Source organism: Struthio camelus, chromosome 12, assembly GCF_040807025.1.
Source record: "Struthio camelus isolate bStrCam1 chromosome 12, bStrCam1.hap1, whole genome shotgun sequence".
In the NCBI taxonomy this organism is placed as follows: Eukaryota; Metazoa; Chordata; class Aves; order Struthioniformes; family Struthionidae; genus Struthio; species Struthio camelus.
In genome coordinates, this window is record NC_090953.1 from 8,778,027 (window position 1) to 8,795,218 (window position 17,192).

Genomic DNA, 17,192 nt, shown 5'->3' on the forward strand with positions numbered 1-17,192 from the left:
TAAAAATTTTGTACTCTAATTTTGGAGGGAAAAAATCAGAATGGCTAGTAGTTTTGCAGGGGTAAAGGGATTTTTTTGCAATCCATAAATGCTTAAGGCATTTAGTAGATTTTGATCAGTGGGCATTTAGTAGATTTTGATCAGTGGGCATTTAGTAGATTTTGATCAGTGTATGTTTATGTAACCTGATAGCAAGGTAAGATGTAAGAATGATACAAAACCAATGCATGGCTACTGGAAAAACTGAATGCCAGTGCTTTACTGGATGCACAATATGTGACTGCTTTGTATGAAGTCTTCGAGCTGGGATTGCAGTTCAATGTTTTCAGTGCCCATCAGCCCCCTAAGAGGGAGGGGTGGGGGCAATTGTTTTCAAATCTGAATCTGCATCCCAACAGACATAACTGAATGTACAGCTATGGAGAATAATTAGTTCCTTCTTTGACTGGGAAATGAGGAATTTCACTTATTCTTAGTTCTGAAACAGCCTTTGTTTTGTCAAACAAATCACTCTAGAGCTCTGTAATACATCTGTATTTTTTAGCAGTGGTGTTCTACCTCTCTATTTCACACCAGCTGATTAATGTTTTGTAAAGCATTTGGAAACTGAAGGACAGCTTTGGGAGCTAAGGGCAAAGGAGTATAAGCTGCTAATTCAGCACTTGTTTGCAATGTTATTGTTCACACAGTAGCACTCAGCTGATGCCTTTGGAAGGGCTGTGTTTCCTGTCTTTTTACTGCTCTGAAGGCCTGTCGTTGGGATCTCCTCAATTCATGCAGGGGAGCAGAGCCCGAGGTCTGGAGTCATTTGATGGAACTGGACAAAAACATCCTGGCATCAGTGCGATGCCCTGACAAATATTGGTTGGCACAAAAGCAAATCTGTCAGGTGGATTTGTGACCAACAGTCTAATATTGTGAAAACTCACAAAAGTATAATTTTAAAATAAATCCTTGCTTTGTCCTTTGCTTTTATTTCCTGTTCCTGCCAAGTATCTCCCTCTGTCTTTTCCTGTTCCCAAATCCTCCTTGGCCCATCCGTGAATTATGCTCAGTGCAGATGGGAGCTTCTGAGAATCTGCTGTCAAATTTGGTCTTTTTTGAGCATGTTTATACTGAGATTTTTGGAGACTTATAACTAGGCCAAATGTGGGTGCTTTTTCACAGGAACAGCAAACATCTGAAAACAGGGCAACTTTTTCTGCCAAATTGCAAGTCTGCTTCACAGCACGGATTCATCAGATCTTATCAATGAACTGTTTTGTAACATTTTTGTCATTTAAAATAAAAGGTCCCTCCCACCCCCCAGTCACTACATCTTATGTCTCCCTTCCCCTTATCTGAAACAGCTGAACTATTCTAGTTGCAATTTCTGAAAATTAGCTTCGCAAATTTAAGTCCTGACTGTTAAATTGTGAGCAAGTTATAAACAATGGAAAACTGTCTTTCCACCAAAAGTAACAGCCTATCTTAGTTATGCATGTTGTAATTGCTGCCATTTGAGACTGTATCCTTTTGTTGTATGGGTATGAAATCATGGCAGCTTGAAGTACTTCTATCCCTCTGCAGCTTATCAGGGGTACTATATTTGTGTGTTCCTCTTTTAGTTCTGTCAAACTAACTCCATTAGTTATGATCCTAACCCTACGAGATGGGCTACTGCCAAAATTCAGACCGTTTGCATGCCTTGGAACCCTTGTAAAGGTGGACAGATCGGTTTAGATATTTGAAAGGGTTTTAATTGTTAATGGAGAAAAATGCAAGTGAAACAGGGCTTTGGAAAATGAAATAACTTCTAGCTGCCTTTTAAACCTTAGTGCGGTTTGATAGGGTCAAACTTTCAAGAACTGTCTGAGAAGGCTGATGCTGTTTTGTGAGACAGTAATCTGCATATGAAAAAGGTCCTCTAATGTAATGGTTCATGTAAATGTGTGCAAGATATCATGGAAGCAAAAAAAGCAAAGGAGTGGGGATGACACTAGCATGTGCTGATTCCTAAGGTCAAACTTGGGATCAATTGGCAAATAATACCTTTAGGAAATGTCTGGACTATCTAGGGGTATGTTTTCTGTGTTGGGTTATTGCTGTAATTAAAAAGCAAAAATACCACTTACAAAGATCTGTCTAATTTTTGCTTTTCTCTTACAGACAACCGTCCTTATGTGTTTCTAATGGCTCGTGTTCACCCTGGTGAAAGTAATGCCAGCTGGGTAATGAAGGGGACTCTGGAGTTCCTTTTAAGCAGTGATCCCATTGCTGATCTCCTGAGGAAATGTTTCATTTTCAAGATTGTCCCCATGCTCAATCCGGATGGAGTCATCAATGGCAAGTGAGTTGTAGTAATGTCTACTTATTTTGGGTTTTTGCTGGGATTGTCTCCCAGGCTTTATCCATGTGTGTCTGGCGGGGTCTCACCTTCAGTCTTTTGGGTCAGGAGAACCCCTTTGCTTAGAGCCTTGTGTTTCTTTCATTCTGTTGTCGATCCATGTGAAAAAAGTATATCTGAGATGGAGCCCAATGTGTCTTGCATGTCTCAGATGTCTGAGATTATGCACTGGGTGTGACAATAAGATGTCTCAGTTGCCAGGATGGAGCATTAGTGGTATTAGACAAACTGGGTCTTGCTTGCCACCTGGAGATCTATCTATTCTGCTACATCAGTATGGTAGACTTTACCTGTAAGGCAGATATACTTGGGAATAACTGACTTTAATTAATGCTTTGTATAGCCTGAGGGAAGAAGATGAATAAGGATCTATTATATCTTCACACTTTCATGGGAATATTTCCATCTAGTGAAGCTCCCTCCTTCTCCTACCTGCATTTCATTCTTGCCTCCCACACATTTCCTAAAAGATACTGAGTCCTGAGCTTATAAAAATATTGATTCCCTCTGGATTCTTTAGAGCTGCCCATCTGAACTAACATGCCTCCACACTCTCTGCTCAAGAGTGGAAGTGCCAATCTGCTCCTAATATGTAACCATGAAATGAATATTATTAAGCCACTAGTGAAAGTGGAATTTCTTTTGAAGGCTTGACAGGCGCACTAAGATAAGTGCACGTATCTTGCACTTTGCTGGGAAAATCTCCAGTATCCCTGAGAGCAGTGGAGTTTACTCACTTCATTGGGTGTTTGTGGAGCAAGTGCATCTTAACAGCTGTCAGTCCTGTCCCTGGTGCAGGGGCTGGACATCATGAGTATATCCCACGGCAGCGGGGGAACTGTGCATTTTGACCAGGTGATAAGGGCTTGCAGGATTTGGTAACAGTTGTGTCCCCCAGCTTGTTGCAATGAACTAATCTCAAAGCTGAGAAATGGGTTTAAACAAGTACTGAAATGCATAGCTAGGTCTAGAGGAATAACTTTCCTTATGCTACATTCACCTGTCTGCTTTCAGGTCCGGCTGTGTAGACTGAGTGCTGCAGAAAGAGGAAAACAAACCTAAGCAAAAACTGAGTTGAACTTGTTTGGTTCTTCTAAACTAATTCATTTCAATTTTGGATGAGGGGTTCAGCAGAGAGCAGCTTAGGCTGTTCTAATAGTGTCTAGTCTGTGTCTATAGGAAGTCATAGCCTTTGTGCTACTGCACTTCCCAGGACATGAGTGATCAGTAGTTTGGAAGGGCTGTTGTGAGTAGCTGGATGCCGCCCCTACATATTCTAAGCCTCTGCTGGCACCACGTGCTTCCCTGATCCTCCCAGACAGTGGAGGCAAAAAGGAAAGGTTGTAGCTCCTCCCCCCCCCCCCCCCAGTTTTTTCCTCTCTTGCACTGCTTAATTAAAGTTTCCAGCAGATGGAGGGCTCGAGGGAATATCTGACCTTTTTTGTCCAGCTGTCAGGAGGGGAGAGTAGCAGAAAAGGGGCCCTCAGGAGAGGGGAATGTGGCTCTTTGTGACATCTGGTTAAAGTGACTGAGTGCATGCCATGCAGAAGGTGTTTTGCCTTCCCTGGTGCAGAGGGAAGCTTAAACTGTAGTTTAACCTGGTGATGAGTGACCCTTCTAGAGAAGTTTTGTAAGCTTTATGTGTAGGATGGGGTCTGGAGAGCAGGGACTTGGCCATGGCTCTGTTACTAAACATGAGGCCTGGGGAAGGGAAAGAACAATTCCTTTATGCTTTAATTTACAAACTTCTATTCTGTGAGGCTTCCTGTATCTCAGGTAGTCGTCTTGTTCTTACCACATGTTTTTTGGTAGATTTGAGTCTACCCGTATTGCAAGAAATGCTTCTGTTCTGGGTCTGAGGTTTCTAACTGTTAAGTGGAGATAACCATGCATGTTGCAGAGGGAGAACCTGCATGTGCCGGTTTATTTGATCACTTAATGCCTCACCTGGTCCAGTTTTAAATTTTACAGTAAACTATCTTTTGAGTCACTGCTACCATTACATGGGAAACATTTCAGGGGAAACTAATCTATAGCCCTTTGTTGACCATAATACTTGCAAGAGGCATTTTGTACTTGTGAAGTATATTTTTCACTTTTAAAACTCATTTCATGGAGCCACTTGTTTGGCCTGAGTCTCATGAGCCCTTGTGCAAGTCCCGCAAGAACTCCCTTGACAGCCTGCTGGAGTGTCCGGTGTTTCCTCTGCCAGTATGCTGACCTGCTTTCTGGTTTCATATGCACTGATGTGCTCTTGCACCTCCCCTGCTGTGTTGTTTGGACATGCTGAATGCATCAGGTCTGCCGTCCAGGCCAACAAATATCCTGACTCTGCAATGGGCTCTGGAAATACCAAGATTTCCTCTGTTTCAGTGCCTCTTTTTCTAAGACCATGTCCAAAGGTGTGGGGTTTTTTTGTTTTTTTTTTTTTGGGGAGGGGGATAAAATGATAACTTCCATGAAAAAAGTGGTTAAAGGAGCCATCCAGAGCAGTGTGACCACCCTGTGCAACTTGCTCTGGCTTTTTAACTAGCAGAGTGACTTTCTTCTTTCCCCACTTTGGAAGTGCATCTTTTTATAAATCTATTCCCTGCTATCCTTCCCTCTTTCTGTCCCATGTTATTAATCATGCTTTCTTTGTCTTATCTCAGTGTCCTTCCTTATTTAAGGAAGAGTCGGATTCTTTTTGTTGGCAGTTCTTTGAAGCTTGTCACTCTCCCCCCTCCCCAGTCCTGTGTTGGGGTATGCATATACTTCCCTGGCCCTTGCGGAGAAAAATGCCAGTGTTTGGTTACAAAGGTTTCCTTCCAGCAGCCCAGCTGTGCCCCTTCTCCAGCTGGCTCCCTGCTGGAGGCACAGCTCAGTGGACGAGCGCTCATCCCAGCAGGGTACCGCACGATCGTGCTTTGGGAGCCTTGTGTAGCTACAAGACAATCAGGGCCTTAGTGTTTGCTTTGGTTAACGTGATCTGAAAGTTGCATGCAGAGAATGTTCCTCTAACGCAAATATGACTGCAGAAATGTGATTACGCTCTGGCAGTGTGTGGCTGAGCTCTCCACCCTCCCTTACGTTTCGGTCAGTGCTGTGGAAAATCCATTGCTGTTTGTCAGTGATGGAGAGAATTGCAGCTGTGTCTCTGATGCTAAATGAAGGTAGTGATGGTGCAAGCATGTGTTCGAGTGTTCTCATCACTTAAAGTATAGATCACTAGCAGATACTGCAGCTAATTGGCTTTGTTCAAGCCACAGATTTGCAGTTGTGTTGCTGTATGTGACAAGGACTTTGCTCCATCCTGAATAGCAATCAGGTATAGGGTTTGTTAAATAATTTGCAGCTGATAGATCTGAAAATGGCTTTATATTTCAAATGAATTACTACCACTGCTACTTTTTGTAAAGCTGATCTTGCTCTCTGCCAGACATTGGCTTTTGACTGCTCCTGGAGACAAGATGCTGCCTTAGATGGACATGTGGTCTGACCTGATTGGCCTGGTACAATCATTGATATGTTATATCTTTTATCAAAGGAACAAAATTGAAAGGAAAAGCACAGTCTCCATTCCTCAGAGAACAGAAATGCAATTGTCTGAAGTGACAGCCATTTTAAACCAGTCAACAGGGAGTGTCCTTGCAGACCTACTTTATTTTGCATAGGTTGTTCTGTGAGGACCCAAAGTAAGTGTCATATGACTGCTTTATTCCTATCCCCTTCCTTAACTGAATTATAGTAAAAATAATAAATGAATTTCCTCCACAGCTTTACTAAGTGCTGGAGAATCCACAAAGGGGATTTTGTTAGGAAACTGATATAAAATGCAGTGGGTGAGCAGGAGACCAGTGCCTTGTTCCCGACTCTGCGACTGATGCACTATGTGACCTTGGTCATTGCCTCTCCTTTTACCTGAGTTTTCTTCACTGGAAAATGAGATAATGTTATGCCACAACCTTTAAGTAGTTTGAGGTGAAATAAGCATATTGGGAGTATTTTTTTTTCTTTAGTCTAGATTCACTGCTGTTTTAACTATTAAGCTAGCGTTTGGTTTGTACAAGGTAAAAAGTGGTGTTCTCGCAAGACTCTAGGCTTATTGGCAGTGACATGAAGAGGCTTTGGTGAAACTTTTTGGATTGTTGTAAAGAAAAAGCTCATCTGTTTGGAATTTCTGTACCCTCAGAGTAGGTCTATTATATTATTGTTATATAAACTGCTGGAGCTAGGGATAGTAAGGAAACTTGTAAAAGGCTTAATTTTGGAAATGCAAATAGCATTTTATAAATAACACAGAAGACTTCCCTTTCCATGCTTTTCTGCCTAAAGATGCTATTGTAGCTTGTGCATTGACTGAGTTAACATATGCACTCGCACCTACCTGCGCGGTTGTGTTAGCTAGTGATGTGCTCTTGTGCTGTTTTGCTGTCTAAGTTCCTGTTCTGCATCCCTCAGCAGTCTGTACATGCAGCCATGCCTTAGCATCTGCTCACGCTTGCGTTCTTGCTACATGTACGCACCTAGCACACCCATGCATGTGCTCACGGTCACATGGTTGTCAGCATTTTGTGTTTGTGGCTAGACTTCTCCAGGCACTGCAGTTCTGGATAAGTATTGCTATTTATTATACCTAAATTTAGTAATTAATTATATCAGTATAACTTAATTTATATCACCATAAACAGCAATAATAAATTTTGCCAAATACTAATAGTCCATGCTTGCCAACTGTACCTGTGTTTGAGGGATTTTTCTTCCGCACTTCCCAGAAGTATTAAATTAAAACTGATTCAACTTTACAATATAATTGATCACACAAGAAATGGAGGCTCTGAGGGAAATGCTTTTTATTTAAAAAAGGGGGGGGGGGGGGAGGAAAGTGTAGGATGAAGGACACTCCTGGGCAGCTTGCACATGAAGATGTTTTGTGTATTCAGATTCCCTTCCCACTCACAAACCCCTAACTGGGTCAATATTAGTTCTGTTTAGTTCCTCTCTTACTCCTGTGTTGCCACCCTCTTTCTTTTCCTTTCTTCCTTTTATACGTTGCCTTTCTTCTCTTCCATCTACCCTTTTCTTACTCTCCTCTATCAAATTAAAGAAGCTTTTTCAGTGAAAAGAACTTGATGCATTTTATAAGTGAGTTGAACCATTCAGTGGAGAAGGGAACTGATGAGTCCTTTGGCACGGAAGATAAGTTGTTCAGAAGCTATGCAATTTCTTCCAGCCGTGGGGTACCTTAGTAGCAGAGCTTGGAAGAGGAGGCAGAAATCCTGATCTGCATTTTGGATTATAGCCATGGACTGTTCTTTATCTGGCTTAAAAACACCCTTCTCCCTCTTATACCTGTCCCCCACATCCACCAACGTAGTCCAAATGAGCTTTTTTACTGATCAGAGATAATGCAGCTGAGGTGTGGGGGTTTTGGCTTTCCCTTATTATTCAGTCCCATTTCAGTTGGGCTGTTTATTCCACCCTAGTTTGCTTATGGAGCTTTGTTCATTACGTCCTGGAGGCCAGCAGAGAAAAGCTTGGTCTCCTTAACAGTTACTGAAGTGGAGAGATAAAATTGTCCTTTGAAATCCATACCCTTTCCAGAGTATGTTTATCTTGCACACTTTCAAAAGTTACAAAGGGTAAAATATTAGTGTTCTCCCACTCACTGCGTGGAACCTTATCTTTTCTTTTTGAAGAAGGATGCTCACAAAAGGATCAATTGGAAGCAGGTGTGCATCTACACTGGAAAACATTCTCTGCATATACGACTTATTCCCCTTGCCCATATTAATGCTAACTCTTCTGCAGTCTGGCCCATTCAGGCATTGTGTCTTCCAGAGAGTAAGAGGCAGAACTGATCAGGAACAGGAGAATAGTTAATGGCTAATCTAAGGAGTCAGTTTATGATCCGGAACTGCATTCTCAAGGATTAACTCTTGAGTAGGTGTCACATAAAGCTGTGTAACTGCAGACCTGCTGTGCCAGTTCCCTTGTGCCCTATCCTACCCCCCCACCACACACTTTTTTTTCTTTAATGCTCCTCACTGGTCAGAGGATTGAAGAGGAGTTTAAGTCTAAGAATCAAAACTTGCATAGCTAAACTGGTGCTGTGCACCCTGCACTCCAAAGGCTCTCTTCAGACTAGCTGATCTGTGATGTATGCATGTCTCTAAGGACAGTGCTGAGACGTGGGAAGGCTGGGCAAGGAGTGTTTTCCAACTGTCATTAATTAATGCAGTGGGAGACTTTAGCAGAAAAGTGCTACAGGATTAGTTTGCTGCTGTTCTTTACCAGATGCTGTACGAGTCTGTCCCATATCATTTCCAGAAGCCCTGAATCTAAATTAGCCTTGCTAGTCTCTTAATGTGTGCTATGCTGAAGGTATTTGGGTAACGTATGTGGAAGCCAAGGTATATTGGGTAAAAGAATGCTTTCTGGAAGATGCTACCCTTAATCTTCTAGAATGGCTGTGCTTAGAGCTGCACACTGTCGGGTGACATGTTTGCATGCACTGATGTTTTGCTCAAGACTTCAGAGGCGATGAAGATGCTTGTTTTGGGAAGCATCTGCTCTGGTCTGGTATGTCACTCTGGGAAGTGGATGTGAATTGTGGGATTACTTTCCCTAAGCAGAGTAGAAGTTTACCCAGCTAACTGCTGCTGTGCTGCCTCAGGGATCCCACTAAGAGGGCAGTGCTCCTTTTCCAGTGGTGAAGGACAGCCAGTGAATGAGGACTTCTTGTTGGAAAGTTTTACCTTCTCCTTAATGGGCCAGCCCAAACATTTTTGGGAGCCTGTCTGCCATGGCTAGTTCTCCTAACAGAATGGGACTTGGAGACCATTTATAGCTCTTCAAGGAAAGCACCCTTATTGCTCCTGACAGCCTTGTATGATTCTCCTTGGCAGAGGTCTGTGAATTTGGGAGCTTAGGCTAGCAAATCTGGTTGGTGCATGCACAATGTAGGATAAACTCTGGAATGCTGTTCTCAAAGTGTGGGTGCTTGGCTCCCATTCCTTTTGTTTCTCCTCTTGTTTCTACAAGCTGCTCCCTGATGGAGGTAGAAGAGAGGTCTGGCCCTCCAGCATGCACTTCCCTGAGTACACCTCTGTGCTGTGGGAGGTGCCTCAAATTCAGCCACAGTTCTTTGCCTGGTGAGGAAGATGTAGCCCATCCTTGGCTCTCCTGCTGTAGTAAACATCTGCCTGCAGACTGCCGCGCCCCAGGACTCCCCTCTGACAGTGCTCCCAATGCAGCATTGTTTACTCCTTCCTTTATCATCCGGAGTTGCTGGGTCCCCCTGAGTTATTAGTTTTATTTGCTCATTGTCAGTGTTTCCTCCTTCGTAAATATGTCCCCATACATCTCCGCTCCTGAGGAATATGCCTTCTCTTCTATTTACTGCTTTTCAGAGGCCCCCACCTTCTCATCGCTCTCCACCCAGTGGCCCTATAACAGCCAAGGAGATAAATAAGCTACATAACTCTTTCCAGCTATTATTTTTTTTTGTTGTTGCCCTGCATGGTAATATATATAATAACAAGGAAACAAATCTTATTACTAAAGTAATTACGATAAATAAAAAGCCAAGAGGGAAGATGAAGGGTCTGTTGGGGGAGTGATTGCAGTAGGATTTTTTAAAACTTAATTTACTTGAGATTTTCTCTGCCACTTTGGTACCCTGCTGAGGGTGTTGTGACTAATTAGCAGCCAGCTGTTGTTCTAACACACCCTCACCTGATTTACTGTGTGACTGAGTCTCTAAAACAGGAGCCTATCTGCTATTATTGTCTATGGGACTCTGTACCAGTCACATGTCAGCCGTTGGCTTTATTGCTTGGTGCTTTTGTTTCCTGGAAGCTGAATAGCTGAAATTTTGGGTGCTTGGCTGCCATTCCTTTTGTTTTCCAGCACGTCCTGTGTGCTTTTGGGAGTTTGGGCAGGCAAGTACAGTCTACTGAGTTATAACTTGCTTGTCCCAGTGTCCAGTCTAATAACGGGCCAGCCTAATTGCTAGCTGTTAACAGACTGCCCAGAGAAATGCACTACTGGCTGTGTGTTTGGACAGACCACAAAAAAAGACCCGGAGCTGGAGATCCTGGTGTGAACAGGGTCTAGAATTTGTTAGGCTCTAAAGTCTGAGACATTCTTCTCTTGTAGGTACCCTATGACAATTTTCTTTTTTCTTTTTTTTAAATTTGTAGAAGGGAGATGCCACTGTTGTTGGTCTTCTCAAGGTCCATAAAAACTAATCAGTTAATAGCCATATTAAGACCAGAAGGATCAAATGCATTCTCACTTGTGTCATTAGACTTCTAGCTGCCACTTGCACAAGCATATGCAGTATTCTTAAAGCTCTCTGAAGCAGCAAAGGTGCCTCATGAGTTGAGTGTACCTCCTTTTGCTCTATTGCACCCAATTTCTGTTGGTGATGCAAGATCATCTTGGTATTTCATCACAAAAAATTACTTGATGTGTTCTCAGTGATATTACTTTATTGGGCTTCTAAATACTTCAGCTTCTAGCCTTGGAGGTTATTTCATTTTAGATAGGTACTACTTTGTATTTTCAAGTTAGCGTGAATATCAGATATGAACATGATGTTCCATGAGCTCAGAAGGGAATCATTTTGCTTTGCATTGGTATCTATTTTCCTGACTGTTGGGACCTTATCAGATGCATGCACTCTTTTGAAAACGTTTCTAGGAGCCTGGAGACTGGCGTATGAAGCTAGCTTTTAGTAGAGTTAATGAGTTGATTGAATCATTTTATTCTTGTTGTTCTTGATTTGATTGTGTATGTTTCTCCCTTTTGTTTGCTCTTTGCTTATTTGAATCCCTTTTGTGATATATTTTTCTTGTAAAAGTTGTGGCTGTGCTAGGCTGTGTGCAGACAAGCAAGAAGCAGCTTGATCCCTTGTTAGGAATTCGGGCATTCATGGTGCAGTCTGTGCACTGGGATTGCTGAGAATGTCGGCCAACGCCCCAGTAACCTTTTCAGATCTTGGGCTGAGGCTGGTCCATCTTCTCTGTCCTGACCACGTGATGCGCTTTATGGATGCGTGAGCTTTGTTTAGTTATTGCTCTTCACTGCTGTGTACTGGCATAGGGAAAGCACCCCAATTGCAGTGACTTCAGCAGCCTTCGTGAAAGATTTGGGAATTAAGGAATTGAAGCATTGTATGAAAAACTTTAATGTCTTAACACCATCCTGGAATTTGCAGCGTGTCCGTAAACCTTCACGTAGATGGCCACACAGTTGAACCTACACTGAGAACCATTGTAGTTGCTGCTGAATTTGTAGGTTATGTTTTCTTTCACAAAGAGTGGTAGACATCAAATACTGATATCAAAGTTGAACTTTTTGGACATGAGCTAATGCCATGAGTGTGGGGGCTGTTTTGGTCACCCATCTCAAGAGAGAATCTGCTTATCGAGGTCTGTTAATGTCTATTGGAAGCTACAGATTCAGAGCTGGAGTCATTATTCATGGAATGGGAAAAGAGAAGTCCACAAAATGAAACTGTAAAAACTTCACTTGTATAGATGTGATGAAGAACGTCCATGACTTTACTGCAATAGCCACGCTACCTGGAAAGCTGAAATTGCCTGGGAATGAAGGTTATTGTCTCTTGTAATATACCTTTGTATATTACACTATGTAATAAATCGAGCAGTATTTCTTTTGCTCTGAAAACTGGACATCCCTGGAGTTCCAAGTGACATTTCAGGTTTTATACAGCCATTCAGTCCCTTTTAAGTATTAAAACACATCATTTTTGTGATATATATGCACAGAAATTCTTTTAAAGGCATGTGAATAAAAGATCTGGAGTTTAGTTATGCAAGTGTAGAGCTGCTTTTCCATGAGTTTAGCTTTCAAAAATCTTGTGTTGGGTTGGCTGTGTTCTTTGGCTAGTGTGGTGTGTGGTGGCTTTTTGCTTTTGTTTTAAGATTTCTATTTATTTCTGACTTTCACTTTTCCCTCCCCCCTCTTTGGGATCTGGTATTTAAATGTAACAGTAAAAGCTGGTAAAGTACTGCGATGGGAGAGGAGATGTATAACTGCCCTGGTTGGAAAAATGGACTTGCAAGTGGAAATTGTGTTTGTAGAAACGGGAAGAGGAGGCTTATCAACAAAATAAGCTTCACTTAGAAGCTTATTTATTTTCAAAATTGCTTGTGCAAAAATGCACCTATATAGGACCAGCTGAGGTTGAATTGTTCACTTGTGCACACTGTTTCTATGATTGCCCATGCAGTTGGGATAATTACATGGGCAAATTTTGCTCCAGTGATTTGAGTAAGTTGCCACCCTAATTTATAAGTCCAGCTGAATGTCCCGGAGAAGCAGCAAGAAAATGAAAAATAGAAAATTGAGTCAATGTTGGAATGACAAAGGAAGTGAGAAATCAAAACCTCTTCTGTAGCCTAGCAGGCAGCACTGCTGGAAGTCAGAAAAAAGTGGAGTGTGCTTGTAATGCTGCAAAGCAGCTGTGAGCCCTGAAGGGGTGGGAAAGCAAAACAGCATTTGAAGTTGTACAACTCATAGGCTGTATCATAGGCGTACAGGTTTGAGCTGGGGAAAAAAGCAGAGGGTGAGATGGGCAGGGAGGAGAGCTCCGGTAACGGTGCAGCATGGGTTTGTTCTTACTGGAAAACTCTGAAGTCGGTATTTGAACACACCCAAGCCTGATGATGTCCTAACCCTGACAGCAACCCCTGAATAACTAGGATGGTATGTTATTGCATCAAAATAGTGGTGATTTATGCTGTCAGATGCTGTAGAAATCATGCTGTTTTCAGAATTCAGTAGAGCTGAGCAACTTTTCCATGGTCTTTTTTAGAACTGGCTGATGGAACTTTACAAGAGGGTATATCCTTATATAAGATAGTTAAATATTCCTCTACCTCTTACAGGATTATGACATGTTTTGTCCAGGGAAGCGCAACACGGTTAAGTGATGGTAAGCGATCTAGTCTGGCTTCTAAACCACCTCTTGGGTTGCTTTCAGTTATTTGCAACCAATGACACATTTAAGGCATAATTGTTATAATAGTTAGAGCAGAGCTGATACGTTATACTATGTGTGCATACACATTGACTGCAAACATAAAAGGATTTATTACTAAACATGTACATGTAACAGTCAATAACCCAGGTAGTGTGTTCACCTAATGCCTTTCATTCTTGATTATTTAATTTCTTCTGACCTTTGTCTTAAGTCTCTCTTCATCTTCGTCTTTCTTCTGTAAAGTTACTGCACAATAACATGGTTTTGCATGAGTGCAAGGATTCTTTCTATGCGCAATGAGAGCACCTCCAGTAGAATTTCTTTCTACGTGCTCATACATGACCCCATTTTTCTCTAAGTTATTCAGAAGCTCAGCTGTTGATGAAGAGCTGGTTCTCCCAGGCAGCACTTGCTGCTACTGAACGCTGTTTAAAGCAGATGTTCAGTTCCCAGTAGTAGTACTGCTTCATGATGTCTTCCACCAGCAATAATAGTGCTAATGGAAGCATACTTGATAAACAAAACTTTCTATATTCATTTTGCTTTATAGCTAACAAAATTAATTAAAATGAAAATAAAAGGCCAAGATAAAAGAACATGGAATTTTGTCTCCCTGTATTGGTTATGACACACAAAGAAGATGCAAACTGCAGAGCAACTGAGCAATCATAAACTATTTTAATACAGTTTAGAAATGAGAAGAAGGAGGAAAAGAGGGTCAGGTAGCAATGTAATTTATTGCGTTAATCAGTCACCTCTACCAAACCCTATCATGGGTTTAAATTCTTGTGCTTGTGACATGGGGAAAAAAGTTGGTGGTCTCATCCGAGTTTCTAATAGATATCAGTGTGTATTATAGAAATCTATAGTACCACATCAGAACTAGCAGTCAATTCTCTGCTCAGGGTGGATGTAATGTTAGGTAAAGCAGGTCTGGATTATACTTGTGATAGCAGAGCGGTAAAGCAAGCCATGAAAGTGAAATAGAAGGAGCTCTCAGAGATCAAGACTGAGGTACATGTTACTTAGATATATTTGGGTTGTAAGTATTGCAGCTTGAGGTGAGGCTGAGATTTCCAGGAAGTCCAGGCTGGAACGGCAGATGATACTCTGGGTTGAACCGTTTGTGTGGAATAGCTAAAGCTTACTGCTGATTGAGCTGTCTACTGTGCCTAAAGATTGAATATGGAAATCCTAAGAGTGAGGACAGTGGGAGAGTGGTTGTTTTTTCCTCTCCAGAACATGCTTGCTTTGGTATATCTTCATGTTTGGAGAAGCATGTTGTGTGTGTTTGTGCACATGTTGGTGTCCAAATGGAGAAGAGCACTGAAGAGCGAATGCCTTTAAGTCAGGGTAATTTCTGCCTCTTTCCCTGATGTGGAGGTGAGGGCACCCTTGAACTGTACAACTTCTCTGTCTTCAGACAAATTTCAACAGCATGTAATCCCATCAAGCACATATTCTATTTCAGAATCAAATAGTGTCCATATGGCTTTGAGCTGTATGATGTAAATAAAAAGGAGAACATTAAGAAAAAGCCTCTGTTGCAGTAAGTATCAGAAATAATGTGAACTAAGTAGATTTTTCTACTACAGAGTCTCAGTAAAACAAAATCTCAGCTCATGGCAGTTAGTTGCAATGAACTGGCTCTGCCAGTCTTCATACCTTTTCCCATTTCTAGCTGATACACATTAGTTCTGATTCTGTGTATGTATTGGTGAAAGCAATTAACTTGTTAAACTTTTGTCCCAAAGGGTCTCAAAGTGCCTTAACAATTTTTACCTACCCTGCTTACAGGTGCCCCTTTTGTACCATCCTTGGACTGGTATAAAGCAGCTCTTTTGCAGCCTCTGTGAACTGGTTGCCTCTGAGTGGTGGGAGCTGCTGATTTTAACCTGTAAGGTAGAAATCTCAGCAAGTGGGCATTAAACAGATGTTGCAAACTACAGAGTGATTTGAAAAGAAATCACCTAGGTGTAATCAAACTCATTCTGCTTTGTCTTTTTTCCCCAAAGCATTTCATCTATCTATGAGAAATCCATATAGCAGCTCTGAAATAATAATTTTACTTGCAGAGTCTCAAACTGCAATTGTATGGTCCCTGAACAACTCATATCTAGCATGCACTAATTCTCTCCAAACTAGCTGTGGTGTATGTATGTATGATTCTGTCATTGCTAATTCTTCCTTAAACCTAATTGGGAGCCTAAATGAGGAGTTTGCTTTGAGGTTTGCCAAAAACTCTGTGGTCCAAATGATACAGCATTCTGTATGTGTAAATGCATATACAGTCACGGTAATAGAGGCCATTTTGATCCAGATTGTCAGGACTGAAAGGATGCAGTTATGCTTGAAAAATGTGTATATATTTGCATGCACAATTACTCAAGTTGGAATTTAGGCATTTAAGTGGCCATTTGTGCTCTCATTTTTGATTATGTTCATCCTATGGGAATGGATTGTGCAAATTAGGCACACAAATATGCATATGTTTTGTTGCGTGCTATGCTCAAAACGTGTTGCTTTATTTGGATGTAAAATTGGATTGATTTATATTTTTCCCCCTTGAAATTTCTATATTTCTATTCTGAGGAATGTGAACTGTGGTGGCTGAACGGTGATGCTTGAGCAACATGTTTTTCCTTTTCCAAGTAGCTAACTCTCGTAATTGTTTCTTTAATGTAAGCTAACACTTTCAGTTAAGTTATCTAGGGTGCTGTCATAGCAAGTTATAATTCAACCCTGTTGCCTACTGGTCCAAATAATGACCAGGCTTTACCCCCTGGCTGAATTATCGTTGTTTGTTTCTTACTTCATATACACAAACAAGTCTGTCTTTATGCCAAACTCTGAGATGCAAAGGAAAGCAGAAGCAGTGTTGTTGACTCAGAACTCCAGCCTGGCAACTTTAGGGAGAAAATTGCTTATAGGGCTGAGAAGGCCTTTGAATGGCTTGTTATTGACTTGACTCTCCACACACAGCACCTGCTGCAAATACTTAACAGGGAAATGAAGAGGTTCAGTGTGACTTGTGACTGGAAAACAATTTGGGTGAATGATAAGTTGCTGTCCCATGAGTTTCAGGATACTAAAGCTGGCACAAACACTAGGAACCTTTGAGTCAGCTGAGTTATGACCCAGTTAATAGAAATGATAGTTGCAAAGAGGCTCATATTTGATAGATCCTCCATGATCCTTCTCTAAGAAAGAGGATACCTCAAGGAGGGAGAGTTAGTAATATGATTGCCACCAAGATATGGAGTTTTGTTGGTAAATCTTTGAAGAAATTAATGTTGAGTTCCTTCAAATTAATAATATCATTAAGGGGTTAATGTAATAAAACTGATTTTTCTAGCTGTAATTTGCCAGCGGTTCTTTTGAAACAATTATATTTTTATGAAATGGAAATATACATAGGCTGCATGACAATAAAATGATAAATCATATTTTAAAAATCACTCATGATGATCCAAAATGGCATTTTAATTCTTGAAATTTAACACCATTCTCACTTGGGGAATCTGTGAATGATTTGAAGTAATATGGAAATTTGTCTAACCTGGAAATGCTAACAAGTACAGAATGAGTCTATGAAATGGTTCATGCACATATAAGTTTAGGCCAGTAATGGTGCTGGGAAGTTATGTAAGTTGATGAAAGAATGTGAAAGGGAAGGTTTATAACCTTGACTTTCCAAAAGGTGATTCATGTAGACACGATGGATGATATAACAATCTACCCGGTTAGTTGTGGGTCCTATGCTCTATCATGAGTGACTCAAGGACATTTGGACCAAAGTATGAGAGTCTGTCT

General features: G+C 41.3%; 1 protein-coding gene across 1 annotated transcript in view; it reads left to right on the forward strand.

The window, feature by feature from the left end:
- Positions 1 to 17,192, forward strand: part of AGBL1 (AGBL carboxypeptidase 1) — a 297,138-nt gene that overhangs the window by 111,576 nt on the left and 168,370 nt on the right. Inside the window, exon 18 of the mRNA XM_068958765.1 lies at positions 2,149 to 2,329. Coding sequence (XP_068814866.1) covers positions 2,149 to 2,329 — 181 coding nt within the window. The remainder of the gene's footprint in view (positions 1 to 2,148; positions 2,330 to 17,192) is intronic.